Here is a 27,961-nt window from a genome sequence, read left to right on the forward strand (position 1 = left end):
TGATGTCGAAAATGTTGTACAACAAAGTTTGTGATGTAATGTATTCAAGCACCTTAAAGGGGCTAGATGCAAGTATGTGATTTTATACTCACTACTGCCGCCTCAGGTCTTACGTGTAACTGCAGCTTCTATATTAAGCTCGTGCATGACGGCGCTTCAGACCCGAAGTAACAACTTTCTGAGTGACAGTGCAGGATTTTCGAGGCAGTTGTGGTGAACAGGTCTGAGCTCATTCTACACATTAGGACATGGAGGAACATGTAGGGGGAGGAAAACACCTCATTTTAACACTTTTAAACTCCGTATAGTCCCTTTAATGTTGATGAATACAATCTTTTATTTAAAAATGTTCACTGTAGACGAATGGACGAGTGCGGGCCTTAGTGTCGTGGAGCTGCTACATGAAAAGAGTTTGGGGTTTTAAAAGTGACTCAGTTGTATCCAGGAAGTACAGACACAGACACCAGCGTTGTCTCAAGGGTTGGATGTGGACCCTAAAACGTGGCTGTCCAAAGCTTCTCTTTGTTTGCACGGTGCACAATAGAAACTTTGAGATGAGTCATGGGTAGAAAGAACACTCCGTCCTCTCCTCTCCTGACACTGTGTCCATGTTTCATTAAGTCTATTGTCAAACATTATTTTATCAGATGTATGAAAGTCAAAGCCATTATCTGCGTCTTGGAAGGAGTGCGAGGACATTAACCCCGAGAGCGTGGCCTCCCATGATCCTCTCTGTTGGTAATTTGAAGAACGTTTGAAGAATGGCGCGTCAATATATATCAAATACAGATTGGAGCATTTCTGATCTTTATTAGTTTCTCAGCAAGACTAGAATATTCTTGAGGAGTGAAGTTGAGATTTTGAGTTAGTTCTAACGTCTTAGTTTGAATGTGAAAGTAAAATATAGATGATGTTTATTTGGTGATGTTTTGTCATTAGTGAGCCGGAGACTTGGAGGAAGAAACGGCATCATCTTCACGCCTAGTCATTCACAAATACTGAAAGAAGACTTCTGTAATCCAAATATGGTCATTTCTTTTGTGGGAGTGGCTACATCTCTTAAATGAGATAAATGACTTGAAGGTTCCTTATGTTTAATTGTAGTCGGTTTGAACTAATCCAAGATCAAATAAAAATGCCACTTGAAATCAGACAAATTCACTTTTACATTTACATATATTTATTTTTCACTTGAAATTATTCAAAATAATCAGAATTTGGCAAAAATCATCTGAGACTAGACCAAACGTACTCAAAGTTTAGATTTAATCCCTTAGTTAAAGTACATTTATTTTAGCTCTACCTTAAGATAATCATTATTTCTCCTGTGTTTGGGCCGTTTAATGAGCTCTGAACCCAAAAAACAAGGCAATCAAAGTACTTATACTATTCATCAAAAACTAAACAAGCTCCAAAATCCCTTCTGAAAAAATGTTGGTAACTAATATATCAACGGAGAGGACACAATGTTTTAAAACAGAGGGATTTTGAACCTTAAAAAAAAGGCAACATTTCTACTGCAGGAACCATATGTTTACATACACTTCACTTTTCTCACTGTCTGACATGAAACCAGAATGGACACATTAAAAAGCAACACATTAAAGGAGCTGTATCCTGCTATTTTAGCCATTCCAAAGTTAAGTATAGGCATTTATATGATATATTGTACCTCTACCACTATGGAGCACTCATTTTTGTGATAAATATAAGTGTTTTCTGGAGGTATTTTTCAAACCCGGAAGACACAACGCTTCGATTCAGTTAACTCCGCCCCCTCTCTCCGCACATACTTTACCGTAATATAAATAAACAGCAATAAGTGAAGATACTTCACGATGCAGTTATACGGAGTTGACATCTGCAACACAGCTTCATAAATGGCTAACACACATGCTAATATGCTAACACACAAGCTAACCCGTGTTTGGACTGACTCACCGCTCTGCTCCATCGCTGTTTACATTATGGGACTCGCGTTGGTTATAAAAGTGAATCCACTTTGATTCTGGCGAAGGTTCATCAAACATCCATCAGAGACAGTCACAGAAAAAAACACTCTGGGGTGTTTTTGATAAGGAAATAGCATAACAACATGGCTAAAAGCTCCAAAAAGTCAATTTTGCATGATATAGGTCCTTTAATAAACAATTCTATCTCTCATTTTTCTGGTGTTTACCAAATAGATTTCTATCTATCCCGCTGTATAGGAACTCTTGTGCATATAATCCATTGTTGTTGTTTTTTCCTTCTTGTTTCCTTTAACATTGTTCTTTTGTCAAAAGCAAATGCTACATTGATTTTTGGGCTAGGCACTCATAAGCTTTTTGCTTCAGCCCACTCCTCTTGAGCAGAATGTATATGGCTCAAACAAACTACACTCAATTTTGGCCATTTTTATTCACAAAATGCCTTATATCTATATGAAAACATAAAATGACAGAAAACTTGCCACACATTTTTCCTCATATTCACATCAGTAATTTACAGAGAAAGTTTCATATTTATATCTGTTTCTCATGTATTTTTGTCCCCATTCACCTGCAGCGTCTGGCCTGTAAAGAGTGAAAACGCAGCACATTTTGGGGACTTTCTAAATCCATATTCCGAGTTCTCGTCTTGACCCTGTTCTCCGCCGCAGGACTCGCTCTGGGCTCAGATCTGAAACATGAATCACTCCAGTCCGTCTCCCCCTGCTCACAGCGCCCCCTGCTGTCCAAACAGAAGCACATCATGACCATAATCCTGTTATTCCAGGCATGATGGGAGCTTTACTGAGCCTTTATCACTACAGTGTCAGGGGTGTGGGACAAAGAGGGGAAATCAGTTTCCAAACCGAAGTATGCACTACGTAAACAAATGAACATTGCCCAGTAAGGCATTTACAGACTCGTCGACCAGTCCAGGTGTTTCTGGAGGCGCAGGTAACACTGAGTATTCCCTAAAAATTAAGTTAAAACCTTGGAAATTGATATAAGTCACTATATTGTATATTCACTTAGAAAATAAGCTGCAAAAGGCGCTTCCATGTGAGCCAACATTATTACATGACAGATTTGGACGTGGTGGACTTCCTCTGCTGTTAACATGATGACGTCACCAAATGACTAGTCCACTTTGACTATCTGGACAAATAAGTCAACCTCTAAAAATGACTAGTCACTAGTTTGGGGCCTTTGTCCCAGTGGAGGAGTTCACTAGTTACATCAGCTCTAAATAACACTCAGTTAGGGTAAGACTAGGATAAGTACTGTAAATTGTACTCTCTCTTTGTTTATGTTAATGAACATGCCACACATGTGGCTTTGTTATGTACATTTTCACACACATATCGGTTGAGTGTTAAAACTATTGCGGCTCTTTGAGGCTTTCATTTGGTCTGAACTGGTCCAAAATGGCTCTGATGTTGAAGGTTGCAGACCCCTGGTCTATAGCCTGTCCGTCCATGGGAGTGGATCTCTCTTTCTGTGGTTCTCCCTGAGGTTTCTCTGTTCTCCCATGGGTTTTGGAGTTTTTCCTCTCTGTGCCGGAGAGTCTAAGGTTGGGAGGGGGGGCTTGGGTCTGCTGCTGACGTTCACCTGGACATTACAACCTCACAACATTACACCACAAGCATCCTCACAGACTCCATCAAAGAGACGGCTAACCACTGCGGCACAGTGGGAGAAATATTATTCACAAAACACACTTAAAATGCTTTGTACTTTCTACTTTGAAAACCACTTTCTGCTATTTTGTTCTTCCTGAACTGAGACTTATTGATTTTTTCCACTTAAAAGCATGTTTACTCAATCCAACTCTTGTAAATACTTTCAAAAAGCCATACAGTTTAAGGCACTATGGCAGAAATGTGATTAGTAGTGGAACAAAATTAGCATTATCCTCCTTTAGATCTTGAGCTCTGACATGTGTGGTGGGAAAAAACACTGTGCATCTAATTATAAAGCATTGGATGAATTTCGGGAACTTGCAGGCGAGTTTCCGAGCATTTCTGTATGTGTGAGTCTGAAAATGTGTGAAATGTGGCTTTAAACTAGTTCCTGCGTACGGGATGTGCTTGGGTGGGCTGAGCTGCAGAGGTGAAAACACTTCTACATTTACATATTTAAGTGAGAAAAAGCAGCTTGTTTGGGACTTGACTGGACAGGTCTAAACTAAGGACTAAACTGGCCCTCTTCCTCCTCCTCCTCCTCCTCCTCCTCCTCCTCCTCCTCCTCCTCCTCCTCCTCAGCAGCACTCTCGCTCTCCTGTCCTCTCCAGGTTTTGCACAGATTGAGCGGCACCATTTGCAGAGACACGTTTGTGACAGTGTGTAACTGAGCGCGTCGTGAATATTCAGAGCCATCTGGAAACGACTCGCCTCAAAACGACTGGAGATTCGACAAACACGACGACTTCGGACTCTGTTCAAAATCTGCACAACTTTGGAACAAACAAATGGCCAAATCTGCATGAACAATACATACTGTATGTGTGTCTTTTTAATGGAAAATTGTTTGCATGATTCTGCATTTATTCAATTGTAAATATATAAATAATAAGCTTGCAAAAAACCACATGACTTTTGTGTTTTTGGCTTTAAATGAGTCAGAGAAAGCAGAAAGCACGGAGTGTGACTGCCCTCTAGTGTTGCTTTTTGCACATTACTGAAAATGTATGGGGTCAGAATTTACTAAGAGGGTTTTTACTGCTGTCAATAACATATTGTCATCGGATTAATCACACTTGTGAACTTCGGTTAATCGTGGTTAGTTTTTCTGTAATTATTATATTCATTATTGGCCGACATGAAACACACAGATTTAAAGCAGTACTAAGTAACGTGTTTGCCTTAATAAATCCTTTTCGTAGTCCCTGTGGGGGTAATACAAATGTTTATGGCAGGGGTGCCCAAAGTGGGGCCCGCGGGCCAAATTTGGCCCGCCAAAACAATTGTGTTGGCCCACCAGAGAGCTACCTACTTTTGTGCATTCATTCTCAATGGTGGTAAATATGAATGCAGTACACTGTTTGACCACCATCGTCAAATTGGGGGCACTGTTTCACTCCTTTCGCAAAGTTAAGGGAACACTGCTGTGGTGTCTTGGTGTTTATCAGTCACAGAGCGTTGTGGCATCAACTTTCCCAGTTTTCCAACTTTTATTGCAAAGGTTGTTGACATCAACAAAGGAAATGATCTAATGTGGCATTTTCTTTGAGTTAACAAATGAATGAGGTAAAGCCACTATAGGTCCTGTAGACAGGTGTTACATTTTGTACTATACTGCTACAATAGTTGATTTTGTTCAACTAAAACTAGACTCAAATATACCAAAGAATAGAATAAAATAACTGTTATTATTTGCAGTTATATGTATTTCACGCTTGACATCGCTGTGTTTTGCCCGCGACCCACAGACACTTTTTCATTTTGGGCACCGCTGGTTTATGGGATGATTGGAAGGTCTTTCATCTCCCCCTGGTGTCTCTGGCCAGAAAACCATGTTTGCAACTTGACTGCCACCGGACCGGAGCAACCAATACACACTAATAGAATCACGAAGAAGAAGCTAACATGCTAACGGGCAAAGCTAACTGCGGGCTAACGTCACTTTAAACAGTATTTAGAGCCAGGTTTGAGTGAAAAAAAATATTTCCATTGTATAATTGGATGTACAATATCCCTCTGTCCCTTCGCCTTTCCTGTCGGCGTAGTATTTACTCTCCAAGACAATTAATAAGTTAAAAAATTGCTACGACACCTGCAGTTGCGCTTAAGGCCTCTAGGGGGAAGAGTTACTTAGTTCTGCTTTAAAGCATTTGCTCACATTCCTTTAACTAAATATTCACAGTTTATTCAAATAAAAGATGACTTGGAGACCCCTGAACTATAGAGCTTCAGCTGCGTTTGTACAATCCGACCGTCCTCTCAGCGGTGGAAACAACAGGAAGTGACATCACCAACAGCTGTTTCATAAAAACTACATCCCCCATATAGTATTGGACTACAAAAACACTCCTACAGCAGCCACTGACTTTAATGACTCCAACATGAACCACAATAACGATATAAAGTCACTCAGAAAAGAGACGATGATAAGTTTCTTCTTAAATGAAAGCAAAAGCACAAACTGCCTTCATTTAGGCCGTTTAAAACAGAGACATGTGACTGTGCCGTGGTGACTCCGACATTTATTGTCATAAACTTTGGCTTGTGCTTCTTTTGTTTCTTTTTTATTGAATTAAATGTGCACTTGTTAATTAACAGTGGTTGCGCATGAATCACTTGAGGGCGCGGTGGCTTATGGGATGGCACATAGCTCCTAACCATATATATATAAAGGCTAGATGTCTCATACACGCTGCTAGCCAATGGCAAGGCAAGGCAAGTTTATTTGTAGAGCACAATTCATACACAAGGCAATTCAAAGTGCTTCACAGTTGCATAAATACAAGAAAACAAATAGAATCAATAAAAACATCAACATAAAATTAATCAATTACAGTAAAAGGAGTGCAGATAAAATACTTTCAGTCATATTCACGGGCAAAAAGAACTGTTTTCAGCCTGGATTTGAACATTGTCAGAGTTGAGGCCTGTCTCACATCCTCATGAAGACTGTTCCCGATTTTAGCTTCAGCCCTTCTTATTGACTCTGGAACCACCAGGAGGCCCCTCCCTGAAGTTCTCAGGGCCCGAGATGGTTCATACGGCTCTAACATGTCAGAGATGGACTTTGGTGCTAAACCATGAAAAGTTGTAACTTGTAACAAGCAGAGCTGTTTTAAAGTCTATTCTCTGAGTGACAGGAAGCCAGTGCAGAGACCGGAGCACTGGACTAATATGGTCGTATTTCCTGGTTCTGGATGTACTGCAGCTCTGACAGTGAGCAGCCGCTACAGTCGTCTAACCTGCTGGAGACAAATGCATGGATAAGTCTCTCTAAGTCCAGTTTAACACTATTCCTCTGATCTTAGTGATGTTTTTCAGATGGTAAAAAGCTGCTGATGTTATTGCTTTGATTTGGCTGTTAAAATTCAGGTCTGAGTCCATGATGACTCCTAGATTTCTAACCTGATTTTTTGTTTTTTGAGAGAGAGACTCAAGGTGCCTGATAACACTTTGTCTTTGTGCCTGTGGGCCAAAAACAATGATCTCTGTTTTGTCTGAGTTTAGTTGGAGAAAGTTGTTTTGCATCCACAAACTGATCTGTTGGATGCAGTGAGTATCTACAGGCCCATGTTCACCTGTATCAGTGACAGAGAGTATCTACAGGCCCATGTTCTCCTGTATCAGTGACAGAGAGTATCTACAGGCCCATGTTCTCCTGTATCAGTGGCAGAGAGTATCTACAGGCCCATGTTCTCCTGTATCAGTGACAGAGAGTATCTACAGGCCCATGTTCTCCTGTATCAGTGACAGAGAGTATCTACAGGCCCATGTTCACCAGTATCAGTGACAGAGAGTATCTACAGACCCATGTTCTCCTGTATCAGTGACAGAGAGTATCTACAGGCCCATGTTCACCTGTATCAGTGACAGAGAGTATCTACAGGCCCATGTTCACCTGTATCAGTGACAGAGAGTATCTACAGACCCATGTTCTCCTGTATCAGTGACAGAGAGTATCTACAGGCCCATGTTCACCTGTATCAGTGACAGAGAGTATCTACAGACTCACCTGTATCAGTGACAGAGAGTATCTACAGGCCCATGTTCACCTGTATCAGTGACAGAGAGTATCTACAGGCCCATGTTCTCCTGTATCAGTGACAGAGAGTATCTACAGACCCATGTTCACCTGTATCAGTGACAGAGAGTATCTACAGGCCCATGTTCACCTGTATCAGTGACAGAGAGTATCTACAGGCCCATGTTCACCTGTATCAGTGACAGAGAGTATCTACAGACTCACCTGTATCAGTGACAGAGAGTATCTACAGGCCCATGTTCACCTGTATCAGTGACAGAGAGTATCTACAGGCCCATGTTCTCCTGTATCAGTGACAGAGAGTATCTACAGGCCCATGTTCTCCTGTATCAGTGACAGAGAGTATCTACAGGCCCATGTTCTCCTGTATCAGTGACAGAGTGTATCTACAGGCCTATATTCACCAATTGAAGCATGTACAAGTTGAATAAGAGGGGTCCCAAGATTGACCCCTGGGGGACTCCACAGGTCATGGCAATTTTGTCTGAGACACAGTTGCCAATTTCAACAAAGTACGTCCTGTCTTCGAGGTAGGACTTAAACCAGTTTAGAGCAGTACCAGAGATTCCCACCCAGTTTTCTAACCTGTGAAGTAAGATCTCGTGGTCCACTGTGTCAATGGAGTGTCAATGGAGAGCGACATCCACACATGGCGGCCATCTTGCCAATGGCAAGCTCACTCATCACATTGTGTTTTATGGTGCATGTACTTTTAAATAACCATAACTTGCTAAATTTTCTACCGATTTTCAAACGGCTTGGTTTGTTATAAACCTCAGAGATGTAAGTATGACACTGCATACATATGAAAAAAAGTCTTTATTTCAACATGTTCCAGCATTCAGAATTATAGCCACGTTAATAACGTTTGTAAGAAACCAAACCGTTTGTAAATCCGTGAAGATTTGTGTTCGTGCTAATCACTTACTCACTTGAGCTCGCCAGAAAGCTTCCCTGTGGCAAGATGGCTGCCCGTTTTGCCGGAAGTGACTCTGCTTTAAGACATCTGGCCTTTATATATATCTATGCTCCTAACTGCCGACGAGGAACCACCAGAGGTCCCTTTGCTAAAGGGGATATGATAGGAAGCATTGAGCATCCTCACTGACAGCACTGTTCACCTTATTCCGGAGGCACTGCCATGAATTGTGCCCGCCCCTTTTCTCCTATCTGTTAACATGGGACTGGAGAAGTCCAGATAAAATCAGTTACTACACGAAAATAAAGCCGTTTTCAGGCAAACGTTGCAGTGTTGACATGTCGGTGCAAATGAACATTGGACATTTTACACAAATCAATCCACTAAACACCAGATTGAGCGGCGAACATTTTCCCTCGTTCTCCGCGCTCGACCGGAAGTGTCAGGACAACGGAAGTGCCGAGACAAAGCAAAAAGAGGCAAAAGTGGGCGGGGCGGAATAAGGTGAATTCAGACGCTTCTTGTTACGGCGGACGCTGACGCACCTTCGGTTTGGGCATAAACCTCTTACCAATTTGCTCGATTCAGATGGATGCACCCAGACTATGATCTCATTCCCTCGCACCCACTGATAATCATTGACAGATTATTATTTATTATACAGTACATTGTTGTTTTAATGGGACTATACAGAGTTTAAAAATGTTAAACTAAGTATTTTCCTCCCCCTACATGTTCCAGCCATGTCCTAATGTGTAGAATGAGCTCAGACCTGTTCACCACAACTGCCTCTAAAATCCTGCTCTGTCACTCAGAAAGGTGTTTATTCGGGTCCGAAGTGCCGTCATGCACGAGCTTAATATAGAAGCTGCAGTTACGCATACGACCTGAGGTGGCAGTAGTGAGCATACACTAACTTGCATCTAGCCCCTTTAAATTCATCAAATTGCACATTTACTCGTCCTTATCTACTATTGTCAATAACTACACACTTCCATGTAGGATGAGATGTGCACGTTCATGTGTGTGTATGTATAAAAAAAAAAAAAAACAACCGCGGACTTTTGACCACGTCATCACCGCGACGTGCACCGGAAGAGCCGGTTGACTTCCGCGTTCAGATCTGGCTGTGTTAACAAAACAAACCGCTCTGTGAACTTCGGGATAAAGCGACGTGGACCTGGGGGGGTTTGTTATCGAGGACTGGACACGGGACAAGCGCGTGTTGTTAGCTAACATCCCGCGGAGATTTCAACACTTTCTCTGCTCGTATTTGACGCTGAAATGTCACTTCCCGGACTTGTCCCAGCTCTGCTCCTGTCCGCGTGCTGCTGGTGGATGCTGGTGTTAGCGGCGGAGGAGGTGAAGCCCCCGCTCCCCTCCTCCTCCTCCGCAGGGCCCGGGCCAGCTGCTGCCAAAGCGCCCGGGAACAGCAGCAGCCCGGCGGGGAACTCCACGGACAGCGACGTGAGGAAGATGTTCGAGAAAGAAAACGACCTGAACTCCACCATGATCCAGCGGGCCCTGTACGTCCTGATCGGCATCACTCTCACTGCGCTGCTCTACTTCCTCATCCGAGCCGTGAGGTGAGGAACTCGACCCGAGCTGGAGAACGTGGGAGCTTTAAGTCGTTTCTTGGCTATAAAGCACATGATGCGGAAGTTGTTTTATGGTGGAGAACCAAAAGTCTCTGTAATAGTTTATTCTCGAGATATATCATCTGCAAGGTAATATCGATGTTGTTGTTTGGTAAATGATCAATAGGCCTATCCAATGTCAAGAAACCATCAAAAACAAAACAAAAAAAATCCATGTGTAATAATCTCTCAAATTTAGAGCTGGGAACGTTAAAGACACCAGTTTGGTACCAAGTTCAATTCCCTCCTGGACGGGGCCTTTCTGAGGAGTTTGCATGTTCTCCCCGTGTCAGCTGGGTTTCCTCCAGGTACTCCAGTTTCCCCCACCACTAAAAACAATAGGCATGTGTTCCTGGTGGGCCGATGGCAGCCTCACTTCGGTTAGTCTACCCCAAAGGGCAGCTGTGGCGCTTTTATGAAACTTGGTGACACTGGCTTGTAAAAGCACAATGCAAGTCTTTGTTGTTATTTTTATTATTACTTGGTTGTTTCACCTCAAATAAATGTTCAGAAGTGGATATTTAGGACAGGCTGTTAGTTTGTTTACGCTATTGTGCCAGAACTTGCTCCTAATTCGTCAATTCGTATCACGTGATTAAATCTTCCTGTTTTTGAGATGATCAGTGCGAGATAGTTGGGCTGGGACGATCCATCAATCAATGGTTTTGTATTGCCTGTTAGGCAACTCCAGTTGTGATAACAGGGCTGCTCTAAACAATAACACAATAAAACAGAGCAGTAAATTAGACAATGTTAAAGGATCTGTATCCTGCTATTTTAGCCATCCCAAAGCAAAGTATAGGCATTTAGATGATATATTGTACCTCTACCACTATGGAGTACTATTTTTTGTGAGAAATACAAGTATTTTCTGGGGGTATTTTTCAAACCCGGAAGACAAGACGCTTCGATTCAGTTCACTCCGCCCCCTCTCTCCGAGCGGATCTGCCTATGCATTATTAGCAGTAAAAGAAATATAAATATCACAGTAATAAGTGAAGTTACTTCACGATGCAGTTATAAGGAGTTGACATCTGCAACACAGCTTCATAAATGGCTAACACACACGCTAACACACACGCTAACACACACGCTAACACACACGCTAACACACCACTGCTCTGTCCTGGCCTCTCCATCACATTGGGGACTCGCATTGACACTATGACGTAAAAACGTCAGAGTGTCACAACTCAGTGGTTCACCAGCAGAGGGCGGAGCCTCAGAGAGCAGGATTCAGGAGGATTACTGAGAACTGCGTGAGTGAAGCCACAAACCACTCTGGGGGTGTTTGATAAGGAAATAGCATAACAACATGGCTAAAAGCTCCAAAAAGTCGATTTTGCATGATATAGGACCTTTAAGTTAAGGCAAGTTAAGTATCCAGGTAAACCTAAAGTCCAAGTAAGTGTCAGCAGCAGGTGGTGACGAGCCGCTTAGGCAACCCCGTCCTTAGACTCTTCAGCACAGCCAGGAAAAACTCCAAAACGCTCTTCTTCTGCCGTTTGATTATCCACTTTTGTCACGATCCAATACATATCGCGATGCTCAGGGGCCGATCCGATACCACCATACTCGGGCCAGTAAGTCATTATGATAAGTAATACCGTTTTGTTTACCATAGAATGTGTAAACAGAAAACAGTCATGTGTCCAAAGTGTTAAAATTGAAAAGTGCATGGACACAAAACCATCAAAACTCAAACAAAGGAGTGCAGGATAAAAATGCCACCAAACACTCCTGAAAGTATTGCGAATGCAATACTTGATAATGTCTTGATACTTGGTATTGTAGCAAAACATTTCCGCAAAACGGTCCGATATTTTGTCCCAGCCCTACTAGATAGTCAGCTCAGGAAGGACGGTCACAATGAAAACCTGATTTCATGACTCAAAAAGGACAGGGACAAGGTTAATCTTAAGGTTAGGGTTAAAGTTATTTATATTTTCCAACAAATCAGTTGGCACTAACCATGGCATATGTTGGTAAAGTGAACGTTACTGCGTGAAACAAATTCATGAATTAAGTGCAAGTTATGGCAAAATAGCGTAAATAATTAAAAAATCTGTCATGGTTAAATGTCCACCACTGCCTAAATTTGACAAATGTAAAAGAAGTAGAACATTATTGTTCTGTTTTATGGTTCAAGATGACAAATATTTTAGCGTCAGTATCGGTATTCGTACCCAGCCCTACTCAATAGGCTGTAAAGTGTGTTGTTCTGCACTGATGTGGTTCAGCCGGACGAATAAACAGCTCATGCAATGGGAGATAATCTTTAAATCTGAAAATGAACTTTGTGGATCTTTGTCAAAAGCATTTGGTCACGAGCCTTTATTAGAAAGCTCTTTGTTTTCTGTACAGCTCATAACTGATTCTGACCCACTTTCCCTGAAGAACAAAATGCTTAGGTTTCTATTGACAGACTTTAAAACCAACTTGTATGTAGGCCTGTCGCGATAATTACTATATCGACTTATCGCTCCATAAGTAAAAGGAAGGACGATAAAAAATGTGGTCTCGATAAATGCACGTGCTGCTGAATCCATACATTTAATATACATTTTATTTTAACCAGGTTTAATTTAAATTTAATTTAAATTTAAAGACTATACAGAGTTTCAAAATGTTAAAATTAAGTATTTTCCTCCCCCTACATGTTCCAGTCATGTCCTAATGTGTAGAATGAGCTCAGACCTGTTCACCACAACTGCCTCTAAAATCCTGCACTGTCACTGAGAAAGGTGTTAATTCAGGTCTGAAGTGCCGTCATGGTCTTATGCGTAACTGCAGCTTCTATATTAAGCTTGTGACGGCACTTCAGACCTGAATTAACACCTTTTGGAGTGACAGTGCAGGATTTTAGAGGCAGGACATGACTGGAACATGCAGGGGGAGAAAAAATACAGAATTGTAACATTTTGAAACTCTGTATAGTCCCTTTAACTCAGAAGTGAGTTGTAAGGAAATATTTCAATAGAATAATGTAGATGAAATAGCAATATTAGTGTTATTGACTATTTAAAAATCTTGTGACAGGCCTAGTTCAAACACAGAACCTGGTGAGAGTGGTGAGTGATAAGTTATGTAAAAAGGTTGAGAAGCACAGATGTGGAAGATAGAATGTCCTAGAATATTTCGACACTCCTAGTTTGCACTTTGTTTGGTATAAGGTGTTAATATTGAATGCCAAAAGTTCAATACATTTCAGTTAAAATAGTTGCTTACAGTTTTCTTGTTATTGCCTACAGTATCTGCATTATACTCAATATTATCGTTGATCGCGATATTTTCTGAGATGGTATATCGTCCTCAAAAAATATTTATCGTGGCAGGCCTACTTGTATGTGTTAGAGTTGCGTAATATGGCGCAAAATCAACATTTGATATGAATGAACATCAAGGAGCGAAATTGACTGTTGTTGTTGTTGTTGTTTGTAGCTTTTAATGTAGTCATCACCACTTTAATAATGTTAATTTAATTTAATGTTTTTTTAAAAGATTGTGCAAAATTGCTAACTGAACTTTATTAGTTTATTAGTAGAGATTCATTTTGTCTAACCTGTTTTATTATTGTTCTGGTATCAAACCAGAAAATGAAGTGGACAAAAACCTAAAAATCTCAAACTCCACATCCTATTGTAACATATTTAATGATATCGTGTGTTTCTTCTCCCACGTGAACAAAGCACAGACCTGTTCCTTTGGCGGTGACTGTAAACGATACGACGCTTTTTCAAACTGTGTCACTGACATTTTAGTCCCTTCTTTGACTTTTTATTGACTTTTTATGAGTCAACGACGTTTTAGTCACAGTTTTAGTCTCATTTACTGCTTTAAATGAAGGTTTGTTTTAGTTTTTGGGACGTTGCGTGACGTCGGGATGAGAGACTGTACTAAAGCAGTCGGCCAGCAGATGGAGCCGTTGTGCTGCGTCTCATTCAGCTGACAGCCACTCAGGACTCACGGTGACTGTCTGCTATTAAAAACAATTGCTAAATCATTGGCTGTGTTCTCATGACGTCACTGTCAGAATGCAGATTTCTTTTAGGTTATGGTTAACGTCACTACAGGTCAGTCCTGGGCCCGTCCACTTGACACAAAAGTTGCTGAAATGTGTCCAGTCTTTTTTAGTTATCCAATTTGCAGTTGGTTTTAAATCTTTACTGGTAAAAAATGCATCGATCTTTGCTTTTGTGGCACAAAAATATAGTATTTGCATATAGTAATTGCATTAAAAAACACTTTCTGACTTTCTGCCTTCCTGAGTAAAGCCTGCATTAGAGGAAAACTCATCAAGGCGTCCTCAGTAGCTTATTTAAGCCTAAATTTGGTCAAAAATAAAGTGATTTGTCAACAACTAAAATACTTAAAAGACGGCAGCAGGAAATCGAAACCAGACTTTCAATCTAAATTTGTAAATTAGGACCAAAACAAGACTAAAATGGAACAAAATTAGGCAAAAATATTGACTAAAGCTGAAATTTTGCACATCTTTAACACAATGAGTCTGCACTGTTTTGGGGATTTAGCTGTTGAGTGACAACAATCCATTTTTCATGATATTTGTAGCACCACAGCATATTCTATGTTACAGCTATAGACACATGATATGGCTCGTTTGAAAGACGAGAATCTAAGCTCTCCAGAGGTGAAAACAGTTTAATTCTAAGTTCCTGAGAAATGCTAAGCTAAACAGAGGCTAATTTGTATCAAAATCACAGATTTTTTTCTTGATTCGGAGATGAGTGTTTTATGAAATGCTCTCCTTTCTGATGAACTCTTCTCTCCAACTCTCTCCTCTGGCACTAACGTTGTGGGAAGAGGCAAATGCCTAAATATATTTGTCAAGTCAATTTTTAAAGACAACATTGTTGACATGTATTGTGACCCCCGCGTGTTGCCGCAGATCAATGGCTCATTATCGCGTGTGCATTTAAACAGCCTGGTTCTCGGATTGAAGACTTTAACAGGATGTTTCTCAGTCGTCCTTGGACTGATTTTGACCATTTAAAGAGAAATGTTAAAATCTCAACTGTTTCGATCTGTCCATGGGAAGCTGCTCTGCTTTGTCAAACGCGCTCCAGAGAGTGAGTGAGAGAGCGAGTGAGAAGAGCTTTACAGCTGTTCGCTACCCAACACCACCAAAAAAGAAAAGAAATACATTAATTTATATGAAATGTCCAGATCTTGACTTCTTACAAGATTAGATCATCATTTATTTCACTTCAGCTCCTAAAATCACACATAAGGTGTATTATTATGTTATTTCTGGCTTTGTTTGAAAAAAATGTGCAAATGTGATGAGATGGAAGACGTCAGTGGGTCGTTTAGCTCTACTGCCATGTAACTACTGTTCTCTTTTTCTTGGGCGTCAGACTGAAGAAGCCGGCTCCGAAGAAGAAGTACGGGCTGCTGTCAGACTACGACGACTCTGTGGAGATGGAGGGAGTGGAGAGCGAGGAGGACGACACGCTGTACGAGGCTCGCAGCCTACGCAGGTCACATGCTTCAACTGTTTTCAACAACATCACTGTCAAACGTATCATTTAATCCATAGAGTCAGGTTTAAATGTATGGTTTTAGCCATCCATCCATTTTCTTCCGCTTTATTAAAAAATGGATAGAGTAAGTTTTGAATGAATGCTTTTATTTTGGTCATATATTATTTACAAATTCTCTAAGGGGATTTTGATATCTTGCTTTTGAGTAACTTTTTAAATTTTTGAATATGCTATTTACAAGTGAACAAATTCACATTTTGCCTCATTTTTTTTGCTGTTCAAAGATCAATAAATCAGGCCAGGAATTAGATATTAGAAAATTTAAAATGTTGTTAATGTTAATGTTGTTGTATTTGAATATAGAAACTTGGCAAGGTCTTTGTTTCCAGATTAAAGTGTATTTGTTAAGAAAGAAAACCTTAAAGGATCTGTATTATGCTATTTTAGCCATTCCAAAGTAAAGTATAGGCATTTATATGATGTATTGTACCACAACACTAAATCGGTCCCCTCTCTCCGCTCATGCAACTTTTGCAGTTGTAGAAACATAAATACACAGCTAAAAGTGAAGTTACTTCACGATGCAGTTATAAGGAGTTGACATTTGCAACAGAGCTTCATAAATGGCAAACACACACGCTAACACACACGCTAACACCCGCGCTAGCACACGCGCTAACACACACGCTAACACCCGCGCTAACACACGCGCTATAAGAAAAAAGAACAAGCGTGTCCAGAGTAGGTTAGAAAGAGTTTCTTCTTCACAGAACTGCGTGAGTGAAGCCAAAAACACTCGGGGGTTGTTTTTGATGAGGAAATAGCATTACCATATGGTTAAAAGCTCCAAAAAGTCGATTTTGCATGATAGCCCCTTTAAGTGTCCAAACTAAATCTGGCCCAGAAAGCAGCTAAAACTGGTCTTTAGTTTAAATCACAATTTCCATTTTCTCATAATTTACGTGGCTAAAGCCATCGGCTTCTCCTTGGGTTTAGACCTGGTGTTGTCCTGGTTTAGTCTTGGTTAAGACCTGTTATAGACCGAGGTTTAGTCCTTACATAGGTTTGACATGATTCCCTCATGGTTTAGTCCTGGTTCAGTCTGTGATATAGGTTTACACACAGTTTTCTCCTGGTTTATTTCTGATTGAGTCCTTGGGTTTAGTCCTGGTCTAGTCCTGGTCTAGTCCTGGTTTAGTCCTTGTTTTGCTCTGTCCCTGGTTTAGTCCTTTTTAGTTTGGTCCTGGTACAGACCTTGGTTTAATCCAGATTAAGTCTGTGATAATGTCCAATTTTTAGAACTGGTTTGACCTAGTTTCCTCCTGGTTTAGGCCTAGTTTCCTCCTGGTTTAGACCTTGTTTCCTCCTGGTTTAGACCATGTTTCCTCCTGGTTTAGACCTTGTTTCCTCCTGGTTTAGACCATGTTTCCTCCTGGTTTAGACCATGTTTCCTCCTGGTTTAGACCATGTTTCCTCCTGGTTTAGACCTAGTTTCCTCCTGGTTTAGGCCTAGTTTCCTCCTGGTTTAGACCTAGTTTCCTCCTGGTTTAGGCCTAGTTTCCTCCTGGTTTAGACCATGTTTCCTCCTGGTTTAGACCTTGTTTCCTCCTGGTTTAGACCATGTTTCCTCCTGGTTTAGACCTTGTTTCCTCCTGGTTTAGACCATGTTTCCTCCTGGTTTAGACCTTGTTTCCTCCTGGTTTAGACCATGTTTCCTCCTGGTTTAGACCATGTTTCCCTCTGGTTTAGACCACGTTTCCTCCTGGTTTAGACCTTGTTTCCTCCTGGTTTAGACCATGTTTCCCTCTGGTTTAGACCATGTTTCCTCCTGGTTTAGACCATGTTTCCTCCTGGTTTAGACCATTTTTCCCTCTGGTTTAGACCTAGTTTCCTCCTGGTTTAGACCATGTTTCCTCCTGGTTTAGACCATTTTTCCCTCTGGTTTAGACCATGTTTCCTCCTGGTTTAGACCATGTTTCCTCCTGGTTTAGATCATGTTTCCCTCTGGTTTCAACCTAGTTTCCTCCTGGTTTAGACCATGTTTCCTCCTGGTTTAGACCATGTTTCCTCCTGGTTTAGATCATTTTTCCCTCTGGTTTCAACCTAGTTTCCTCCTGGTTTAGACCATGTTTCCTCCTGGTTTAGACCATGTTTCCTCCTGGTTTAGATCATGTTTCCCTCTGGTTTCAACCTAGTTTCCTCCTGGTTTAGACCATGTTTCCTCCTGGTTTAGACCATGTTTCCTCCTGGTTTAGACCATTTTTCCCTCTGGTTTCGACCTAGTTTCCTCCTGGTTTAGACCATGTTTCCTCCTGGTTTAGACCATGTTTCCTCCTGGTTTAGACCATTTTTCCCTCTGGTTTAGACCTAGTTTCCTCCTGGTTTAGACCATGTTTCCTCCTGGTTTAGATCATGTTTCCCTCTGGTTTCAACCTAGTTTCCTCCTGGTTTAGACCTAGTTTCCTCCTGGTTTAGACCATGTTTCCTCCTGGTTTAGATCATGTTTCCCTCTGGTTTCAACCTAGTTTCCTCCTGGTTTAGACCATGTTTCCTCCTGGTTTAGACCATTTTTCCCTCTGGTTTAGACCTAGTGTCCTCCTGGTTTAGACCATGTTTCCTCCTGGTTTAGACCATGTTTCCTCCTGGTTTAGACCTTGTTTCCTCCTGGTTTAGACCATGTTTCCTCCTGGTTTAGACCATGTTTCCCTCTGGTTTAGACCATGTTTCCTCCTGGTTTAGACCATGTTTCCTCCTGGTTTAGACCATGTTTCCTCCTGGTTTAGACCTTGTTTCCTCCTGGTTTAGGCCTAGTTTCCTCCTGGTTTAGACCTAGTGTCCTCCTGGTTTAGACCATGTTTCCTCCTGGTTTAGACCATGTTTCCTCCTGGTTTAGACCTAGTTTCTTCCTGGTTTAGACCATGTTTCCTCCTGGTTTAGACCATGTTTCCTCCTGGTTTAGACCATGTTTCCTCCTGGTTTAGACCATGTTTCCTCCTGGTTTAGACCTAGTTTCTTCCTGGTTTAGACCATGTTTCCTCCTGGTTTAGACCTAGTTTCCTCCTGGTTTAGACCATGTTTCCTCCTGGTTTAGACCATGTTTCCTCCTGGTTTAGACCATTTTTCCCTCTGGTTTAGACCTAGTTTCCTCCTGGTTTAGACCATGTTTCCTCCTGGTTTAGATCATGTTTCCCTCTGGTTTCAACCTAGTTTCCTCCTGGTTTAGACCATGTTTCCTCCTGGTTTAGACCATGTTTTCTCCTGGTTTAGATCATTTTTCCCTCTGGTTTCAACCTAGTTTCCTCCTGGTTTAGACCATGTTTCCTCCTGGTTTAGACCATGTTTCCTCCTGGTTTAGATCATGTTTCCCTCTGGTTTCAACCTAGTTTCCTCCTGGTTTAGACCATGTTTCCTCCTGGTTTAGACCATGTTTCCTCCTGGTTTAGACCATTTTTCCCTCTGGTTTCGACCTAGTTTCCTCCTGGTTTAGACCGTGTTTCCTCCTGGTTTAGACCATGTTTCCTCCTGGTTTAGACCATTTTTCCCTCTGGTTTAGACCTAGTTTCCTCCTGGTTTAGACCATGTTTCCTCCTGGTTTAGATCATGTTTCCCTCTGGTTTCAACCTAGTTTCCTCCTGGTTTAGACCTAGTTTCCTCCTGGTTTAGACCATGTTTCCTCCTGGTTTAGATCATGTTTCCCTCTGGTTTCAACCTAGTTTCCTCCTGGTTTAGACCATGTTTCCTCCTGGTTTAGACCATTTTTCCCTCTGGTTTAGACCTAGTGTCCTCCTGGTTTAGACCATGTTTCCTCCTGGTTTAGACCATGTTTCCTCCTGGTTTAGACCTTGTTTCCTCCTGGTTTAGACCATGTTTCCTCCTGGTTTAGACCATGTTTCCCTCTGGTTTAGACCATGTTTCCTCCTGGTTTAGACCATGTTTCCTCCTGGTTTAGACCATGTTTCCTCCTGGTTTAGACCTAGTTTCCTCCTGGTTTAGGCCTAGTTTCCTCCTGGTTTAGACCTAGTGTCCTCCTGGTTTAGACCTAGTTTCCTCCTGGTTTAGACCTAGTTTCCTCCTGGTTTAGACCATGTTTCCCTCTGGTTTCAACCTAGTGTCCTCCTGGTTTAGACCATGTTTCCTCCTGGTTTAGACCTAGTGTCCTCCTGGTTTAGACCATGTGTCCTCCTGGTTTAGACCATGTTTCCTCCTGGTTTAGACCTAGTGTCCTCCTGGTTTAGACCTAGTGTCCTCCTGGTTTAGACCTAGTCTCCTCCTGGTTTAGACCATGTTTCCCTCTGGTTTCAACCTAGTTTCCTCCTGGTTTAGACCATGTTTCCCTCTGGTTAAGACCTACTTTCCTCCTGGTTTAGACCATGTTTCCCTCTGGTTAAGACCTACTTTCCTCCTGGTTTAGACCATGTTTCCCTCTGGTTAAGACCTACTTTCCTCCTGGTTGAATCCTGACTGTAAAAGCAGTGAGTGGAGGACAGTATTTCAGCTCGTCGCTATGTTAAACATGAAAATCACAATACGACGATGTTGCCAAAGAAGCAGATTGTCATGGAGATCAGATCATGGTTTGATTTTTAGCATTGTATCGCCCAGCTCTAAGTATAACTAACTTCTTGCTGTTGCCGTCTCTTGCAGATGAGTGTCCTGCCTCCCGACTGGACGAGCCGCTGTTCCAGAGCTGATCAGCTGACCTCGTTTTGGACCAACGGGACAGGAGTGGACGCTTGACGAAATGCCAAAGTGTGTCTTAAACTGTTTACAGAGATCGGAGCATGAAGCGAGGACCAAACTCCAGCTTCCTTTCTATTGATCTGTGTGTTTCCTTTCATTTCTTCTGCGCTCGTTTTGTGCTGAAACTACTTAAACTGACCCCAGATCAGCCGCATGCGCCCCGGCAGCACAGCAACGAAACCCCAGCCGCTGCATTTGACCCATCCTTCAGGGTCTTATTGTGCACAAAACCTGAATACTCTGTGGGTCACATGGTTCTGGTATTGGTTTGGCATGTTCACATTTCACTTCTCTCTGGAAAATGTGTCCAAATTGTGAAGAGTGATGGCCAATAAACACTCTCTCTTTCATTTTTCTCCCTGTCCCCCTGCAGCGTCTGGCCTAAAGCTGCGAAACATTTGATTAGACTCAGTGATTCCAGACTTTTTGAATGGCTGTGATATTACGTTGACTCTGCGTGTTGTCTTTCGTGCTGTGCTGCTGCTGATCTGGGAGTCTTGTAATTGTTTTGTATTAAATGACCTATTTTTGACAGTATATGTGCACATGTGAATGGGTCCACGTTTGGATGGACATTTTCCGACTGTTTTCGGACCAAAAGGTTGAAAGGAAGAATTTAATTTATATGAAAAATGAGAGACTTTGAGGTGAAGATCATTTCTATGACCGTATTTCTGTGCCATGCCATTTTAAGACGACGCTTTGAGCCAAAAGTGAAAGTATGTTTCTTGGAGGTTTTTGTTTGTTTACACAGGTTTTGTTATAGGATTTTGTGGGCAAAAATTACAGAATGCAGAGAATTGACAAAGCAAATGGGTGAGAGTCTCCCATCGGATAATCACTGCAGGTTTAAGAGATTCTGTGACCAAAGAACGAGGTCAGTAACGAGGTAGAAAAATATCTCTTGCCATGAATACAAACGGCATCTTAGGAATTGCCCATTTATGGTCAAAGCAATCAGGAGAAGGAAACAAAGAGGGGTAAACTGAAATTTCTTCACCATTACTTTAACAAATGCTGAATTATGAATATATTTTTCTACAAAAATAAAGATACCGAGACAAGGAGAGGCGCAAAGTGGCTCAACGGCCCATGAATACATAAAAGAAAACATGCTAACCAGGAAGCAAATGTTAGCTTCAGGCTTTATACGCTTTATACCGTTTTTTTTGCTTCTAAAAAAACATCCATATGGGCCCGATTTTGGCTTGACATATAAATGTGTGATAAATATGTTTATAGGCCACCAAAAAACAGCTAAAAAGAGGGAAACATTGTGATTCCCATGAGGTTTTCTTCCCCCTCGGCTCGACCACAATCCCTTGTATTATCCTCAGTCAACACAAATAAACAAATGTACTTTATTCCACTGGAAAAGGGGCAGTATTATCGAATCACAAAGATTGACCTTTCGCAAAACCCGGCACCCAAAACGATCATTATCCAATCATACCTCATAGCAACCGTTGCTACCATACGTTCTTGGGATCCCCTGGCATAGATAAGAATGTAGTGTTTGTTTTTTATTCCACTTTCAGAGCTGAAACAAAAAATCATGAGCAGCACCTGCTAACTTGTAAGCCAAGCTAATACTCGTTCAACAATCAGTCGTGTCGTTCGTCGATTTATGTTTCAGTTGTGATATAAACGACAAACAAATGTGAAAACATACAAAGAAAATACCAGAAAAATGTATTAAAAATATATTTCTGAAACACAGAAACTACATGGATGTTTGGTCGACGTGAAGTGTTTATAACTTTAAACAGTGGCACAAGTAACTTTTTTTTACTCAAGTAAGAGTAAAGATACTTCATAATATAATATATAATAATTCAGAATATTAAGCAAGTAGAAGCGTTAAAGGAATAGGCCAGCGTTTTTACATACTGAGATATGTTCTTACCTTAGCTTTGACGAGTTCTTTAGGACCTGTCTGATCTTCCCCCGTGCCTTCAGTCACGTAAACACAGCACAGACGGCGTTAGCATTTAGCCTCTCCCTCTCTCCTCTGTAGCTCCAAAACAGGTCAAGATAGAAGCTACCAAGCTCTTCCACGTTTTCCCTATTTAAATATGGTTACGTGACGTGTTCCACTACAAAGTATAATTACACAAAATGAAACAATGTGGATTTTCTAAGCGGATAAAAGCGGGAACTATATTGTAAAGCTTCTATCTTGACCTGTTTTGGAGCTATAGAGGAGAGAGGGAGAGGCTAAATGCTAACGGCGTCTGCGCTGTGTTTACGTGACTGAAGGCACGGGGGAAGATCAGACAGGTCCTAAAGAACTCGTCAAAGCTAAGGTAAGAACATATCTCAGTATGTAAAAACGGTGGCCTATTCCTTTAAGTACTGAACGATAGAACTACTCTAATTTGTACAGTTTCTTCGAAAAGTGACTCAAATACTTTGCCTTGATCTGGAGGATAACTAACACACACTTCTCCCCGTTATAAAACGTGTTCGTCATTTTTCTTCTAGTTACCGATTGCCAAAGGTGCAGCGCTTTTGTGAAAGGTCAACTGCTGTTCATGGGAAGGACTTCAAAACATACCATTAATCTGGCAGTCTCTAACAAAGCGATAAGGTTTTGGACTTTCTGTAAGAATTGTCCATAGTTATGTTGCTATGACGTCAAATGAAATGCTGTGAACCTACGTAAGGGAGGCTCATGTGGTTTAAGGTGAAGTGGACCAGTCAAGAGAGAGTGTAAAAATGAGAAAATGGCAGGTTTTGTATTTGCACAGTTTCATATTCAGAGGCTTTTTCCTTCTCAGCTCGACAGCTCTCTTCAGCGTCACTGTCAAACCTGCCAAACGTGTTCACAACTCAATAAAGTATAATCTTTTTACATCCTGCTTGTTTTCTGTATTAATAAATGGAACAGTTTCTCTGCCGGCCGAAAAATGGCTTTGTGTCCGTGTACAACTGGTTGGGCTGTTTGTCCCGACGAACTGCAGCGCCTCCGTGAGCCACCTCAGGTTGGGCAAAAATGGGGAATAAATTGGGGGAACATTTTTAGTACCTGGATGTAGTCGAGGATCTGTGACCCTCCCTCCTCTGTGACAGTGAGAGGAAGTGTCTGGGGAGAGGGAGAGAGGGGGGAGTACCTGGATGTAGTCGAGCATCTGTGACCCTCCCTCCTCTGTGACAGTGAGAGGAAGTGTCTGGGGAGAGGGAGAGAGGGGGGAGTACCTGGATGTAGTCGAGGACCTGCTGGTGTCTCTCTTTGGCCCCACAGACCTCAGCATCAGTGATGGCCTCCCTCAGATTCTGCTGTGTGATCAGAGTCCTGGTCCAGCACTGAGGACCCGCGGTAGCGCTCCCTGTAGGAGCACAGGTGAACTGCGGACACACACCAGACCAGGGGACAGAGGAGTACACATCACTACTCCAGTAAAAGTATCGAACTACTGAAGTATTAAAAGGTGTTTGGATCCTATTTGGAGGTTCATAAATAGGCAGTCTGGAGCTACTGTATCTTCTCTCCACCAGCCTCTGGTGAAGAGTTGAAAGTGAAGTGAAAAAGTGTGGAGTCTTATATTTCTCCCGTCTTTAGCCGCTGCTGTCTCCCACAAAGGAAATGACCATATTTGGATTACAGGGTCATCTCGGTCACAGCCTTTCCTGCTACACGTGGATACCAAACATGTCAGTATGTGTGAATGAATCAGCGTGGGAAAGACCAGGGAGCAACACAGACATGCTGGAGGACATTTTAGAAACTGTTGCAAAACTTTCCAGACTTTTCAAACAGTTTCCACTTTTTCTTTAAAATTAAAAAGAAAAAGAAATACAATAAAAGTTTTAAAAAAAACGTTTTCAAATAAAACAATGTTTTTTTTAAACTAAGATTGTTACATTTTTTATAGCACTTTTCCAAAATGTTTCAACATTTTTGAAACTTTTTAACAATTTCTCAAAAAATTCAAAAAACGTACTACAAAAAAAAGGGTCGCGGGGGCAGCAGTCTCAGCAGAGATGCCCAGACTTCCCGATCCACGCACACTTCCTCCAGCTGTTCTGGGGGGACCCCGAGGCCACACCTCCTCCAGCTGTTCTGGGGGGACCCTGAGGCCACACCTCCTCCAGCTGTTCTGGGGGGACCCTGAGGCCACACCTCCTCCAGCTGTTCAGGGGGGACCCCGAGACCACACCAGGCCAGCTCGGAGACATAGTCCCCCCAGCGTGTCCTGGGTAATAAATCCCATGTTAGTTTGTCGATAAGTCCAGAGTGTTTCTGAGTGGTTAAGGCGCTGCACATATGCAGAACATACACACAGCTCTGATTATTTACTGAATTTTCTCTCCCTTCGCTTCACTCTTACATTTTTATTAGAAGTTAATTTGCTGATCATTACGATTACTTAAGAAAATAATAAACAGGTCACTGGTTTAAACCCCAGGCCAGTGGTTCTGTTGCACCATAAATCTAAAATGACAAGGCAGGAAAACGGTTTAAATAATCCGATAAAGCAGATTGTGATTGTAGCACTCAGGAAAGTGTTTATGCTTTTCAGCAGATCAACATGGAGCACTTTGACTTCAGGTCCAAATATGGAGTCTCTGATAAAGGAAGTGACAGGATTAAGAAACAGGTAGAGTTTCTTTGGAAAGTCCCACCCCCTGAACCACAGACTCCCCCCCGGACCACAGACTCCACCCCCTGGACCACAGACTCCCCCCCTGGACCACAGACTCCTCCCCCTGGACCACAGACTCCACCCCCTGGACCAGCTATAAAACGACTCTGCTCAACTGTCCCTGCAAGACTCTGCTCCGGTCTCTACAAGACTCTGCTCCGGTCTCTACAAGACTCTGCTCCGGTCTCTGCAAGACTCTGCTCCGGTCTCTACAAGACTCTGCTCCGGTCTCTGCAAGACTCTGCTCCGGTCTCTGCAAGACTCTGCTCCGGTCTCTACAAGACTCTGCTCCGGTCTCTACAAGACTCTGCTCCGGTTTCTACAAGACTCTGCTCCGGTCTCTGCAAGACTCTGCTCCGGTCTCTACAAGACTCTGCTCTGGTCTCTACAAGACTCTGCTCCGGTCTCTACAAGACTCTGCTCCGGTCTCTACAAGACTCTGCTCCGGTCTCTACAAGACTCTGCTCCGGTCTCTACAAGACTCTGCTCCGGTCTCTGCAAGACTCTGCTCCGGTCTCTACAAGACTCTGCTCCGGTCTCTGCAAGACTCTGCTCCGGTCTCTGCAAGACTCTGCTCCGGTCTCTGCAAGACTCTGCTCCGGTCTCTACAAGACTCTGCTCCGGTCTCTACAAGACTCTGCTCCGGTCTCTGCAAGACTCTGCTCCGGTCTCTACAAGACTCTGCTCCGGTCTCTACAAGACTCATTAACGTGAGTAAAGAAGAAGGGAACACGACTGTAGCCGCTGGAGGTCATCACTAAATCTTTAACATGAGTTTATTATGAGTCCTCGGTTAATACGTTTTATAAATGCTTTCTAAGTTGAACTGCAGCTTGTTTGTAGACTTTATTTTCTTGTAGAGTGTCTTTAATTATTACTGTTATTACAACTACATCAGCTGTAGCTCCACTGGGCTCCTGACGGGTTCCACCATGTGGAGGTTAAAAGGTTAAAGTAAAGTTAAGTTCATGTGCTTTCTTCTTCCACAGACCATGGACCTGCTTCTTCTGACTCTGCTGCTGTCTGCTGCCCCCCTGGCTCTGTCCAGGTGTCCTTCAGAGCGAGAAGACGCCTCTGACTGTCCTTTAATGGGACAGGACACTGATGATGCTTTGTCAGTGAAAAGGCGCTCATATGCGCTGTTCCAGCTGAAGCACACCTACAGTGGGAACAACCCTCTGGACTGCTCCAGCTTCATGAACAACATGCTGAAAAAGCTGAAGAACAAGAGATGTAGAGATATCAACACCATCATCCTGGGGAGAAACGTGGACAAAACCGACCTGAAAGAAGTTAAAGGGGTGTGCCAAGGAAAGGCCGGTCGACACACAAGCAATAGAGAGTTCAGTGTGATTGACTGTGCAACTCATGACCAAACAGTGCAGGTCCCCAACTGTGTGTACACAGGATTTAGGGCGAGCAGAAGGATCACCCTCGACTGTAACAATAACGGATTGCCTGATCATTTTGAATCCTAATACCATGTCTAAGCCTGAGTCCAGGATACCACATCCTGAAGTAAAATAATCAAATCAGATGCTGTTTTTATGTCTTTGTGCTGATGATTTCACAGTTTGTTCAGTTTTGTAACATAATGATCTGTGTTCTGCAAAAGCTTTAATAAAAACAATTGTCCTGCTGAGTCTTGGCTGAAGAATAAACTTTGATCTGTTACTAACCCTTTAATATGACTGAGTAAATGTCAGTAAAACCCAGCCCTGAAGTGAACAGGCTCCTGCAGATGGAGCGTCTGACTACGTTACACTCACATGACCACACACTCATTTATATCTCTAATTATAGCCTGATTAACATGAAGTATGTTTTGTTTTATTTTACAGATACAGAACTCATTTATCACAAATTCTCTCGGAGTGAATCTTTGTAACATGTCCCATCATTGATCCACACATTTAAACCACAAACTTATCCAGTATAGAATGAAAATGCAGACTTAAAGAAAACATTAAATGAATGAAACCTTCAATACATTTCTTCCTCATAACCTGCTCACAGATGAGCAGCTCGGTGTGAAAGTCAACATGAAACTGAAATGTGAGGCTCCTTCTTCCTCCCAAACAGGTCTAATCTGAGCCCTACAAACCAAACAATGCAGGTTAGAAGGAGAAGTACAATATAAAGCTTATTAATGCTCTCTCTAATGATCTCTCCCAAAGACTGAACGACTGTGATGTTGTTGACCTGGTCATCAGGTCACCCTCCTCTGCAGACGTCTGCTGTGAACATGGAGCACCATATGTTTAACTCTACAAAGAGGGTCGTGTAGTTATGAGGAATGAGCAGAGTTCTGTGTTCCAGGAACCGGTCTGTGGTGGAAAAGAATTCATTACATACTTATTTCACTTGTGTATTTAGTTTAATTTAGTTTAGTTTATTTGAGCAGTATACATTCTGCTCAAAAGAAGTGGGCTGAAGCAAGAAGCTTATGAGCACCTAACCCCAAATTATTGTATTATATATATAAAAAGAAAAAATAATATAACAATAATATAATAACAATAATAATAATAATAATAATAATAATAATAATAATAATAATAATAATAACAATAATAATAATAATAAAATAATTATATTATTATATAATTATTTCATTTATTATTTATTCTTCCATGTTCACATGTTTCTTTGCAGGGTCATAAATTAATATGAACACTGGGTGAAAGGAGCATGATGGACACTGGGGATGTACCGATCCAATATTCAGTATCGGTATCGGTAGCCAATTCGGGGATTTAGAGAGTATTGGGTCCGATACAAGACGGCCTTGAATTTGCGGTCATGGATCTGCAGCGGCTCCAGT

General features: G+C 42.0%; 2 protein-coding genes across 2 annotated transcripts; both read left to right on the forward strand.

The window, feature by feature from the left end:
• Window positions 1-9,733: 9,733 nt before the first annotated feature.
• Window positions 9,734-20,823, forward strand: fam174c (family with sequence similarity 174 member C). The gene is made up of 3 exons (XM_079580980.1): window positions 9,734-10,196; window positions 15,626-15,748; window positions 20,396-20,823. Exons 1-3 carry the CDS (start codon window positions 9,895-9,897, stop codon window positions 20,397-20,399), a joined length of 429 nt encoding a protein of 142 aa, XP_079437106.1. The 5' UTR covers window positions 9,734-9,894; the 3' UTR covers window positions 20,400-20,823.
• Window positions 20,824-26,129: 5,306 nt separating this feature from the next.
• LOC306981255 (brain ribonuclease-like) lies at window positions 26,130-26,615 on the forward strand (the record flags this gene model as incomplete). The annotated part of the gene is made up of 1 exon (XM_079580815.1): window positions 26,130-26,615. The coding sequence occupies one exon, from the start codon at window positions 26,130-26,132 to the stop codon at window positions 26,613-26,615; it is 486 nt and encodes a 161-aa protein (XP_079436941.1).
• Window positions 26,616-27,961: the final 1,346 nt, after the last annotated feature.

This window comes from Gobius niger (genome assembly GCF_951799975.1).
Source record: "Gobius niger genome assembly, chromosome: 22".
NCBI classification, from domain to species: domain Eukaryota; kingdom Metazoa; phylum Chordata; class Actinopteri; order Gobiiformes; family Gobiidae; genus Gobius; species Gobius niger.